General features: G+C 45.0%; 1 protein-coding gene across 1 annotated transcript in view; it reads right to left on the bottom strand.

The window, feature by feature from the left end:
- The window catches only part of zbtb46 (zinc finger and BTB domain containing 46), a 29,044-nt gene extending 17,726 nt beyond the window's left edge, over positions 1-11,318 (bottom strand). The window contains exons 1-2 of the mRNA XM_068750524.1: positions 11,133-11,318; positions 10,058-10,979 (exon numbers count right to left, since the gene is read on the bottom strand). Coding sequence (XP_068606625.1) covers positions 10,058-10,979; positions 11,133-11,318 — 1,108 coding nt within the window. The remainder of the gene's footprint in view (positions 1-10,057; positions 10,980-11,132) is intronic.
- Between the last annotated feature and the right edge of the window lie 620 nt (positions 11,319-11,938).

The following is an 11,938-nucleotide window of genomic DNA, read 5'->3' as shown; positions in this document are numbered from 1 at the left end:
GAACAGAGGGGGGGGGGGGGGGGGGGGGGGAGGGGTCTTGGTGTCCTGTGTTATCACATCTACCTCTAACCCCCATGGCTCCCTCGCTCCTCTCTTGTACAACATGCACATATCTGCACAGGAGAAACCTTGGAGCTGAATGCCTCCGAGGCCAAAGAGAACTATGGGAAGGCCAAACAGACTAACCACAAAAAAACAGGGTCACAGACTATTCACACACATTATACAAGTACAAACACAAACCGTTGCTATCACACAAACTTTCCCCACTCATGCACGCACAAACACACCCTTTATACATACTCTGAAAAAGCCATTTTCAACGCCCGTCACCCTCAGTCACCAAAGAATCATCTCATTCACATCTTAATTTCTGAAACAAGCCCCTGAACTTTTCTAGAAACTGATACTGAATGAAGAGGAAGGCGGATGGGGCAGAGAAGAGAGATAAAGAGAGTGGAAAGGAGATTAAACAAATCAGATAAAGTCTTTACATACTGCTGCTAGTGCATAAGGGTAATCGTTCCAGGGAGGTGGGGGACGATGAGAGGATGAGCATGGGCAGGCAGGTGATCCGGGGCAAATGGGGGGGGGGGGGTTAAGGGAGGAGACGGAGGGAGCAGGATTTTAGCTAGAGCACTGGCAGCAAAGCAACAACAATGAGGTGAAAGTTGTTAAAAATGTCGTGGGGCTGAGGGGAACCACTACGCTAGCTGATAGCTGTCCCCATCCGTGCTGGAACCAGGAAATTCCGGTTTTACATAAGCAAACGGCTACAGATGGGAGGTTTGACCTACGGCCCTGCCTTTATTTGAAGCCACACACAAGCACACACACACACACACACATTATACTCATGTAGCTCGAGTGTGTGAGCTGAGTTAAAACAGAAGTGACAGGATAGAAAGGAAGGCCCAAAAAGACAGAGGGAAGGAGGAGAGGACGAGACGAATAGTTATGGAAGGACAGATAGTGGCTTAAAGGACTGTCTTGAAAAAAAAAGCCAAACAGACACACACACGCCCCCCCCCCGACACACACACCACACACACACACACACACACACAGACACACATTTGTATGTACACAGCCCAAGCCATAATTGTCCCCTGTGGTGATTTTGGCCTCTCCCTCCGAGTTTCACATTGCTGTTGGCCAACTCTTCTGTATCTTTAACACTTTCTTTTTCAAAAGGAGGAGGGGTAGTTATGTCAAGAGAGAAAGAGCGAGGGATGAAGGAGAAAGAGAGGACCAAAGGAAGGAGGTGTGGAGGGGTGTGACGGCAGAAAGGGGGGAACGAAGGCAAAGAGGGAAAAAGAGAGAATGAATGTGTGAGAGGGAGGGAGACTTTGCCCTCCAGCATTAACACTCCCACGATTGTCTGTGCATGTGTGAGTGTGTAGACGTGTGTAGGTGTGTGCGTGTGTGTGTGTGTGTGCACTGCACCTCGGCCAAACGACACACCCACAGGCTGTAGACCTATATCCTGCTCGGATTGTCCGTTTGTCCAAACACTATGCACCTCGCCGCCTCCTCCTCCTCCTCCTCCTCTCTCCCCTTTTATAACTGGTCTGACGGGGGTAGAGCCTGCTGAGGGAGTGGGTACGGTAAATAGAACAAAGCTACCATTCTAAAATAAACAGACCGGGAAAGAGGAACTTCAGCTGAAAATGAAAGACGGATCCTATCCAGCCACAGATCTTGATTTTTTTTTAACTTCCCATCTCTGCTTGTTCCTGTCAATCAGCCTGCCGCTTTAGTTGCCTCCCTCCTTCACACACTTTACTAGTCTCAATATCCTGGTTGTTTGGGATCGACTAATTCCTGGTGAATGGCGGGTTCAGTGTGACACGTGCGCCACAGTGGGCAGCGGCTACAGGAACCATTGATCGCTATCAGGTCACCGAAGGAGAGAAGAGCGATACATCTCCATCCCATATCTCCAAAAGAGGAGCCTTGGCGCGACTTCTTCATCAAAAGCAGGAGGATGAGGAGGTGCTATGCAACGCTCATTAATTTAATTCAAACATAGTCAATGAAAGGTACAAGAAAACCTGTTTCCTGAAGAACGAGATTACGGATCACTGTTTACAGTAAACCAGCTCCTCTTGTGACAACAGCCATTTTGGCTCGTCACCCTTGGGCTATTACCGGTATTACTTTTAACTGCTCTTCACGGGTTGCATACTTCAGTGGGTTGCAACCATTTCAACCATTATGTAATGTTTGGAGGCCTGGATAGAGCAAATCATCAAGGAATTAAAAGCGGATTTTGATTATCTTTAAACTTGGGTATGGCCCAAGGAAAACAAATCCATTAGATTTTAGAGCTGGATCATCCTGTCAATCAAATTTATAAAAATAATAATAATATAGGACTTGACTTGTTGACCATTACGGGTACTCTATTGGGGCAATGACAAGATTTTTGCTTCTGACTTCATTGATAATTTAACATTGGGGAAATCCCACCAAACAAAGCCTGATCTGGATCCATGTCATGTTCCAGATCTGGTGGTCCAGAAAATTTCTAGAACACACAGAAAATATGATGACATGATAAAATAAACAATAATGGACCGCTATCTAAAATCGAATGGTAGCTGAACTTGTGGTGACTGACCTACATCCTGAAGAAAACCACCATTAGAGAAATATTGCTGCTTCTTTTTAGATCAAAAATAATTATGATGACAATGTGATTTTAAATCTGAAGTCTGGTTTATGGATTGTATTATGAGGGTCAAACCATCATGTAACAATTGCTTTTAGGCAAAATGACATAAATAGTGATAATGGGAGCCCCTTATTCTCTGAGTGCCGCCCAGCTGCACAAATGGGAACTGCTCATAGCTATAACACATTTCAAAAAAACAACAACAAAAAAGGTAATAAAAAAAGGCCCCATATGTTAAATAAGCAATTCCTTGGAAACGTCTTCATTCATGTTCACAGCTCTTGAAGCATTGTAGGAAACGCAGTTAGAAACATTAGAGAGTGACTCTGTTTGTAAGGATGTTTATATTCAGTGTTCCTTATTGCACTAGCAATCTTTGTGCACTATAGTGGAGCTGAGGACACAATGCCTGTCGACAATGGCTCCAGTAGCAAGAGGGAGAAAACAAATCCCTGCTGATCATTCGCCCATTTAATACGGAAGTAAAGCATCATATTTTAAAAAATCTGTTTTGACCAAGATGTAGAAGATGTTATATAATAATAAAAATAAATAAATCCAGTACCCTTTGTCTGTGCATAAACATTTGGACTACGTGATGGAATGGCGTTAATGTGTGAGGGCGGGGTTTGAGCTGTGGGGGTACCGCTGTGAATGTTCAACCACGAAAACCTCCCGACCCAACCTTGTGCTCTGCCAACAGGACATCCTGTCACGGTGGGTAGCTTAAATCTGGGGCCTGCAAAATTATTATTATTTTGAATAAATGAAATGTAGGAACCTTACTGCACACTTATTCCACGTGCGGGTTTTATGAATGCATGTGTTTATAAACTAGTGTGTGCGTGTGTGTTTGTGGGTGAGTTGTGTGTGGGCCTTGGCTAACTAAAGCACACACATGGGCCCAGCCCAGGTGCACTCAGGGTGGGATGGCTAATCTTTAACACACACACACACACACACACACACACACACACACACACACCTCCTCCTCTTCTCCACACATCAATTCTTCTCCAGCCTTTTCCAGGGGCAGGAGGTGAAGAGGTTGGGGGTGCTGACGTTCTGGAAAAAAGCCCCGGTCAGTAGTGGGGAGGGGGCAGCTTCCTGTCCAAAATGGCCCTTTTAAAGCCAGAAATGTATAAATAGAGCAGGTGTGGCTATTGAGAACTGAGAGAGAGAGGGAGAGAGCTGTGAGAGAAAAAGACAGACAGCAAGAGTGTGAAAAATTGTGTGAACGTGTGTGTGGTGTGGTGTGGTGTGGAGTAGAAGGGGCTTTTAGCTGGTGGACTGCCCATAATGTCCAGAAGGATGTGAGGTCATATGACAAAGATGGCTGGTGGGTGGTGAGAAATGATTGGTTACCTTGGTGATAATGGAACTCTTTTGAGAGAAAAAAAATGGAATGGGGATGGAGCGGTAGGATGACACGAGACAGAAGGGAAGAAACAAGAACATCTGAGGAAGAACAATATTTCAGTCGCCCGTCACACATTTCTAAAGTGTAAAAAAGAACGTTGAACACAGAAGTGAAGGGTGAGGGGGGGGGCTGAGTGTACGTATGATACCAGGGTACAAATAGAGGGGAAGGATGATGGACGGAGAAGAAGAGGGAGGGTGAGCAGGTCACAAATGTCAATAGGGTGGGAGGAAAAGGCTGAAATCACACGTGTAGTCAGAGGACAAAGAGGCAGATCAAATAGGGGGTGGGGGTGACGCAGTGAGGCACGGAGAGAGGCCTGCATTACAAAGAATGATAATACACTGTCTGGAAAAAACAAGGACAATTAACCAGGAGCCACAAAAAGAAAGTGGAGTAAATACAGGGAGAGAGGCCTCAACACGAAGTAGTCGTCAGACCCACCGCTTGTCAGGGACCGAGCCACGCAGAAAGGGGGCCGACACCCCCACCAAGTCGGGAATATTTAATATATTTTGGTTTTTAATGGAGGAGGAGTGAATTAGAGAGGAAATATAAGCGCAGATTATAAAACCGAGAGTGAAGAAGAGGCGTGCGAGGGGTGAGGGGCTTGAAATCTGCTCAGGTGTTTTAAATATTAAACCTATTTCAAGTTTAATGAAGTGCAAATACTATGGGGAGAGTCTTAACTGGAATGCAGAGAGGAAGGGGGTGAAAGGGGGATCCGATTCATTATTTCAAGTGTTCACCTTTGGACTGCTGAGACTTGGGGATACGAGCGCGGGGAGAGAAAGAAAAAGTTTATGCGGAAGTGCCAACTCAAGGGCAGTTCTTGGATTGGCTGTGTGAGGGTGGCAGGTGAGTCCAGGAACTGCCGGGGCGCTGGAGGGCGAAGGTCTGAAGGCAGGAGGAACAAACAGGAAGAGGTTTTTATGAGAAACCTACGGTACTTCTCTTTTTTCAGTGCCGCATGTGTTTGTGTGTCAGTGAGTGTGTGTTAAGAGTTGAAGAGGGAAATTCTGAGGCCACAGAGAGGAGATTCTGATAAAGATGCTGGATTTCCAAAGAACTTCTCGATGCAATCAATGTGCAACAGCTAGAGGGAAATGGAAAGAACAGCCCACGTGTGATTGAACTGTTGACGTCTACATAATCAGATGCTCTAAGCTGTGTTTGTGTGTGTGTGTGTGTGTGTGTGTGTGTGCATGCACAAGATCGCCAAAATCCCCCAAGCTGCCACTTAAGGTCACCGTGTGTGTTTTAAATACCAGCAAAAAATAAAAATAAAAATACCAAAACAAACAGTAAAAAGTATTTCCATTTCTCAAAGGATGGAGGTCAAGTTGGTGTTTGTACGAGGGAAGTAGAACATAAATCAATCTGAAACTCACATTTTATCAGCGGTTGAGGTTCCGGACGGCGAACGACTTCTGAGGCGTCACCTACTTTTATACATTCACTAGAGGTCTGTGAGCCTTTATAATAAAAATAAACAAATAAATTGCATTTTCATGTGATTATTTTCTGACAAAGCAAGGATGCAACCAGAAATGGCACATTTCACTTTTATAAATGAAGCCTTTAAACCTGTTAGAAGAGACAGCATGGATGCACTTTGTAATTATTTTCTTTATCAGTTAGCCTGATGATATTTTTTTTAATTAAATGAACCATTGTTGAGTGAACAAATTGTCCCAATTTGCTGAAAAATTATGACGTTTGTTAAGGTTGTTTTGTACGTTCAAAATCCACAAAGATTAGAAGAGAGAAAAAAACAATAATCTGTAACCAACAATATTTGGTATTTTAATCAATTTCTAAAAGGGCTTGCTAATAATTTTCTGTCCCTAATTTTTGAGAATTAACCGACTTTTGGTGCAGCATGACTTTCTGAGCCGCCGCACTGATGTGAGGCATGACAGAAGAACGCGCTGAATTATTCTAAAAAATCTCAGAGCTTAATTTTCAAAACGCTCCCTTTGATTTGGAGATGCTTTTTTAAATCCAGGTCTGGAAGAAGCAGGAGGGAAGCAAACTAAAAATAATTCAAGGCAACTCTTTAAAGGCAGCAGATGAAGATGAGACTATTTAAAAAAAAAAACTCCTCGGGAACTGTCACCTCCAATATAGGAACGAAGTAGAAAAATAAATGCACATGATCGAATCTCCGCGGCAGAAACCTCTTTTTTTCCTAAATCAAGATCTCCAATATTTGTGTCAGCAGACAAGGTGAGCAGAAATATAGAGATCAAGCGTCAGCGAGACAGACAGAGGAGGAAGTCGGGTGCTCGGCGGCCTCCGTTATGACATCGAGTCAAAGGGAAAGGGATCTAAAGAAGCAAATCCTAAATCATGCAGCTGTTTATGTCAACACACGCTTTGAAACATCTCTGCATTCACACGCTGAGCCCTTATATCGTCGTTATTATTAGAGGAATCCAACCAAAGTCCTCAGTCGAGCAGCTCCTGAGCGTGAGTGATGTGATAGTAAAGAAAGGAAAGTCATCATGTGAACGAGAGGCGGAGAGAGAGTGTACAGGCACTTCTCATCAATAAGGAATGAAGCAATTACAATAATCTCAAACAGGAGGTGCCCTTTCTCCTTCATACATCTACTATAGTCCCTTATGGATGCCAACAAACTGGACATCATGGAACAACAGCTAAAACACACAAACACACACACAATCACTACTTCCGTGGTGCCTTTCAAACAACCGGTCAAGGTGCCGCACGAGTAACTGATGAAGCAGAAGAAGGCAGATGGTACGTACAGAGTGAGCAGACATGAAAGCCATGAATTTGGCGACTGTCGAAGTATCTGCTGAAAAAAATGATTCTTTATAGAAAGGAACGCAGTCGATGATTCCGATGATCGATAAATCATTCAAGGCAATCATTGATGTTTTTTTCCAAGAGTGATTCCTTTTCCATTTGTTTGTTTGGATGAAATGACGCAATAAATAAATGGATGTGTCCCTGCGATGCTGAGATTATTAATAATGATGACGAAGATGATCTAGTAACCACGGCGATGTTGTCTCTGAGCTTTCTAGCTGTTGATGCTTCTGATCATTCATAACTGGACTGTTAGACCACGTGTCACTTTTTGCTTATGACAGAATAGGTGAATCTGAAGCACCTGGTCTTCCGTTTAGGGGTTGAAGAGGCTCCACCTCTCATCCAGGAGAGGATTCTATTCCGCCATGAGGAGATGACCAACCCCAGATGAAAGCAGGGATAAAGGTTTGTCTTTGGGCGAACACCAGCAGGAAGACTCGAGGTCACCACAGCGAGATAAAAAGCGTGAACCTCAACCACAGCGCAGAACAACTGAAGTCCCCATCGGCCCGATGTGGGCGCATGTGGATCAGTGGATGTGGGACTCTCAAGCTCACGATAAGATGCACTTGTGATCCATAATAAGGTCTGACTGCAGGTCTCAAAATCTGAGCTCGGAGTAGCCAAACGCCTTATAAGCCCATATGAGTGGTCTTCGTCTTCATCTTCTCTTCTCTCGCTACCCCTCTATTTTCCCTGCTCATACCCTTTCCGGAAGGTCCTTCCCTAAACCCCTGAGAGAAGGGGAGGAGCCTGGGATGGCGAGGACGCACTGGTAATCCGTGCAGTGACCCAGGTCAATTCAATTATCCTGTTTTCTTTTGCTGCACGACGCGTGTGCCCATTTCACTGCCAACTCCCTTAATGCGGCCAGGATTAGCTTCTCTTACTTTTAATGATCTACCTATCGACGCCTTGGGCCCACCGGCGTACACACACACACACACACACGAAGACGCACACATTTAAGTTTTGGTTTTGGTTTTAGTGTAAAGGAATTTGCTAAACTATTCTGCAAGTATCAGGATGAAGAGAGACTTTCTTCAAACAAATGTGTGTGTTGGGTTTTGTAGGTGAGAGAGGGTGTTGCATTGCCCATCTGCATTTACCAAGGCTTCACCTCACACCTCCAAGATTTGAGCTAATCATCTCAGGTCTAGCACCTTAGTGCAGAAGCTCGATAATCTCAGCCCGGAGGAGGAATGGAGGTAACTTTAAAGCGGGAAACTGTGCGGAAGGCTGGCAAGCATTTATACGTCAACGCAGGGTTTCAACTCAAAGCAGTGAGCGCAGCGTGTGTTGTGTAAAAGCATCGCAAACACAAACACTCAACTGTAGTTTAATGAGGAGCTAAGACGCTCAGCTGTGGAACTTAATCCTATTATCTTTCAATGGTCATTTAGTTTTTACATGAACTGGCTACAAACTGCAGATGCACAAATACAGCAAATCTAATTCCTAAACCATCAAATCAGCAGCGCATAGTTCTTTCCAAGGTAGGTGAAAGGCTGAGAGCAAGTCAAAGTTAATTCCAGCTGTCGTGACACTAAACTTACAAACAAGGAAATACTCAGGATGCCCCCGTCAAAAGTGCATTTCATTGAATAAAGACAGCAATATACTATTTGTGGGGAGGAGGATGCAAATGACAGGGTGAAGAGGAGAACGTTGATTTGCTGTGGCGACTCCTGACGGGACAAGCCGAAAGAAGAAGGAGAAGTATTAGACTATTTAAGTTTTCCCAGATATGCAGATGTACTGCATATCTGGGAAAATTAAAATCAAACTGAAATATTTGCAATTCCCAAAATATCTAAAGGCACATTCATCAATTTTTATTAAATAGTTTTGGAGGCATGCACCAGAAACCTTCTTTGGAGATTAATCCACTCACAGAAAGAACCTAAATCAAACTTGTAACCATGAAAATACAATTCTAAATGAGAAAAATGATGTGAAATTATTTTTTTAATAGTGTTGAATAGGATTTAAGATCTATGCCAGAAATGAATGCAACCACCAGAACCAGCCTAGGTTCAAATTGTAATCAAGGAGATGGAAAAAAAACAAAGAACAACAACAACAACAAAAATCCCTTGAGAGGAAAAGGCAACGCTTCAGTACAAAATGTTCAGTTTTGTGAAAAAACATTTTGTTTTGTTTTTTTCTCCCATTCTATCCCACCTCCTCATTTCTTTTGTGGCAGAGAATAATAATTGAGGTCTGAATATTCTCGTGGTCGATGGTGGAAATAATCAAACTAGATCTGGACTGGGAACACATAATGGGCCTTTTAATGGGCCTTTTATCTTCAAAGTCACGATGCCATATCAAAAGTATCCCTAAAAAATGTTTTAGCTGCTTGACAGAAACGCTCATCCGTTTCAGCTCTCGTTTTAAATCGACTGAGCTACAAGAGAAGTCTCTCCAGCAGAGCATGCGTTGGATGCACCGTCCTTGTTCATCGCGCGGGGCAAGCTTGGCCCCGAGCATCCTGTACTGTTTGTTCAGTGTAGGAGAGATAGCGATAGCATTGTGAAGTTAGCGTAGCTACAGGCAGCTTGTAGTAAAACACGGCTGTGTCTGGAGTCCTCGCCAGGAGGAGGAAGAACCCATTAGATGTACGCATTGCCCCGTTGGAGTCTTGCAGAGTTGCAGCTCTTGGCCAGAGAGGCTTTCCAGTCATCTCTCTTCTTGGAGTCTTGAACTACACTCGAAACAAACTCTTATGAGGGTGTGGAGAAAGCCCCAAAAATAATTTAGTACACCTATTTAAAAAAAAACTTAATGACATTGTGATCCATTTTGTTTTGCAACATTGGTTTGAGGGATGTCTCTTTCATTGCTATGTGCTATTGTTTTGCATGGTTTAGTGGATTTTCAGAATTCCTTTTCTTTTTACGGCTATCATTTGTCTCTGACTAGCACACCGAGATCCAAACAAATAGTCATACTTTCTAAAGTCATCTGCTTTAAAATGCATGTTCTTATACTGATCCTGCAGGAAAATAATATTGCATTGTAATTTTTTTCTGACACTTAGCATGGACAAAAACACGCAGCAGAATACAAAGTCAGGCATCAATAAGCACAGAAAGATTCCAGTTTGTCGGACGTACCTGTGATTTCCTGTCCATTGTAGTTCCATCCAGCCACAGCCAACATGGAGGGCAGAGGAGACCCAGGCCTACTGTCCCTGTCTCGCTCCCTGTCTCGATCTTTGTCCCAGTTTCTCTCTGCCTGCTGGGTAATATGTCTGACAGTGTCCTTGTTCTTCCTGTTCTTTCTCCGCCCTGAGCCTGATAGGGGTTGCCAAGGTCCCTCTCCGCCTCCTCCGGCAGCACCTCCAGCCCCTTGTTCCCTCTGGCTCTGGGATGTCCCCCTGGGTGTCCCCCTGGGATTAGAAGCCGGAGACACCTGTTCCTCTTTGACGGTGACCGGCCTGTAGTCGTTTGGCCAGGCAGGCTGGGAGTCGTGGCAGGCCTCCTCCTGGCTCTCGTGGCTCTTGGGGGGCTCTTGGTCCTCCTTGCCATATGTGCTACCTCCCTCATGGCAGCTGGCGATGGCAGAGTCCCCAGAAGAGTTAGCTGGGCTGGTGCGGCGCACGAGCCAGGGGGAGGTGCTGCGACCAGACATGATGGAGGCCAGCGCTTCAGAAGCCATGCCGACTATACCTCCGCCTCCTCCTCCTAATCCCACTCCAGCAACTCCCCCTGCTCCTGCTAAACTCAATCCGCCGCCTCCTCCACCTCCACCTATGCCGGCAGCCGCAACAGCTCCCATCTCATACTCAGCCAGCTCATCGGCCATCTCTGAGCGGATGCTGATGTCCAGCGCTGCCTTGATGAAGCCGTGGCAGGCCTGCACGATGTCTGTCATCTGCAGGTAACTGGCGGCGGACATGACCTCGATCACGTTCTTACTGGTGAGAGCGAGGTGCGCCGAGTACATGAAGTCCAGGATGGCTTTGAAGCCCGTTGCTGTAACAATGTCCAAGTGTGTGACAGTAGTCTGGTGGTGAGGATCTGCGCCTTTTTTAACCTGAAAGGTGAGAAAGAGTTCTTCAAACGCTTCCTTCTTTAACTCATTCAGGATAACATTCACAGTTGATCGGTTTATCGCAAGGATTTGCGGGACAAACAAGACTTTAACAGACTCCGACAGTCAGTCATCCCACGTGTAGCCGCTCCTCACCTGACAGTAAAGAGTCTTGAAGTAGCGTGAGGAGCCCAGGAGGACGTTCTTGTGGGCCTTGAAGATCTTCCCATCCACGATGACGCAGGCGTCGCAGAGGATGCCGTGCTGCCTCTGTTCATTGAGCTCCCTGAGGAGCTGACGGTAGTGAGAGGCGATCTCCATGTCCTCCTTCCTGTTGTTCATCTGTGTAGCTGAACAGAAGCCTCTCCTCTAAAGGTCTGCGGGGGAAACAAACGGATGGCACCGATTATCACAAATGTTCAGCATGTCATACATGCAACGCAGACGTAATAATAAAATCTTCCGTCTAGCAACATTTGCACCTCCTAGTCCACACGCATGGTCGCCGAAGTCCTGCACGTTGGTTTCATTTTCATGGAGGGGGGGGTGAAATGAGCAAATTTAGCCGAGCTACTCCTTTAAAGACGCGCCAGGGTAAGGATATCTCAGTAATGACTGTGACATTAAAACAATGGCATCAAGAGAAACCACATCTCGACTGATGTAGTTTGATGTCTAAAAACAGCCCAGTAACAAATAGTCAAAAATCTCTGTGCTTAAACCTGACAGGTTCATTAATGTGGGAGTGTGTGCGTGTGTGTGTGTGTAGGTGCGTGTGTGTGTGTGCTCATTAAAACGTCAGTTAAAAAGCAAAACACTTTCTCAACAGTTGAGAGGGAGAAAAACACCTCATTTAGTGCCGACCACGTCACCATTACATTTATCAATAAACACCGGCTTGTTTTTTTTTTCCCTCTCCGTCTCTCCTTTGACTGAATTTTCAGTCAACTGTCTCGTTAAGA

This window comes from Brachionichthys hirsutus, chromosome 2 (assembly GCF_040956055.1).
Source record: "Brachionichthys hirsutus isolate HB-005 chromosome 2, CSIRO-AGI_Bhir_v1, whole genome shotgun sequence".
Lineage (NCBI taxonomy): Eukaryota > Metazoa > Chordata > Actinopteri > Lophiiformes > Brachionichthyidae > Brachionichthys > Brachionichthys hirsutus.
This window is presented reverse-complemented; position numbering and strand designations above follow the sequence as displayed.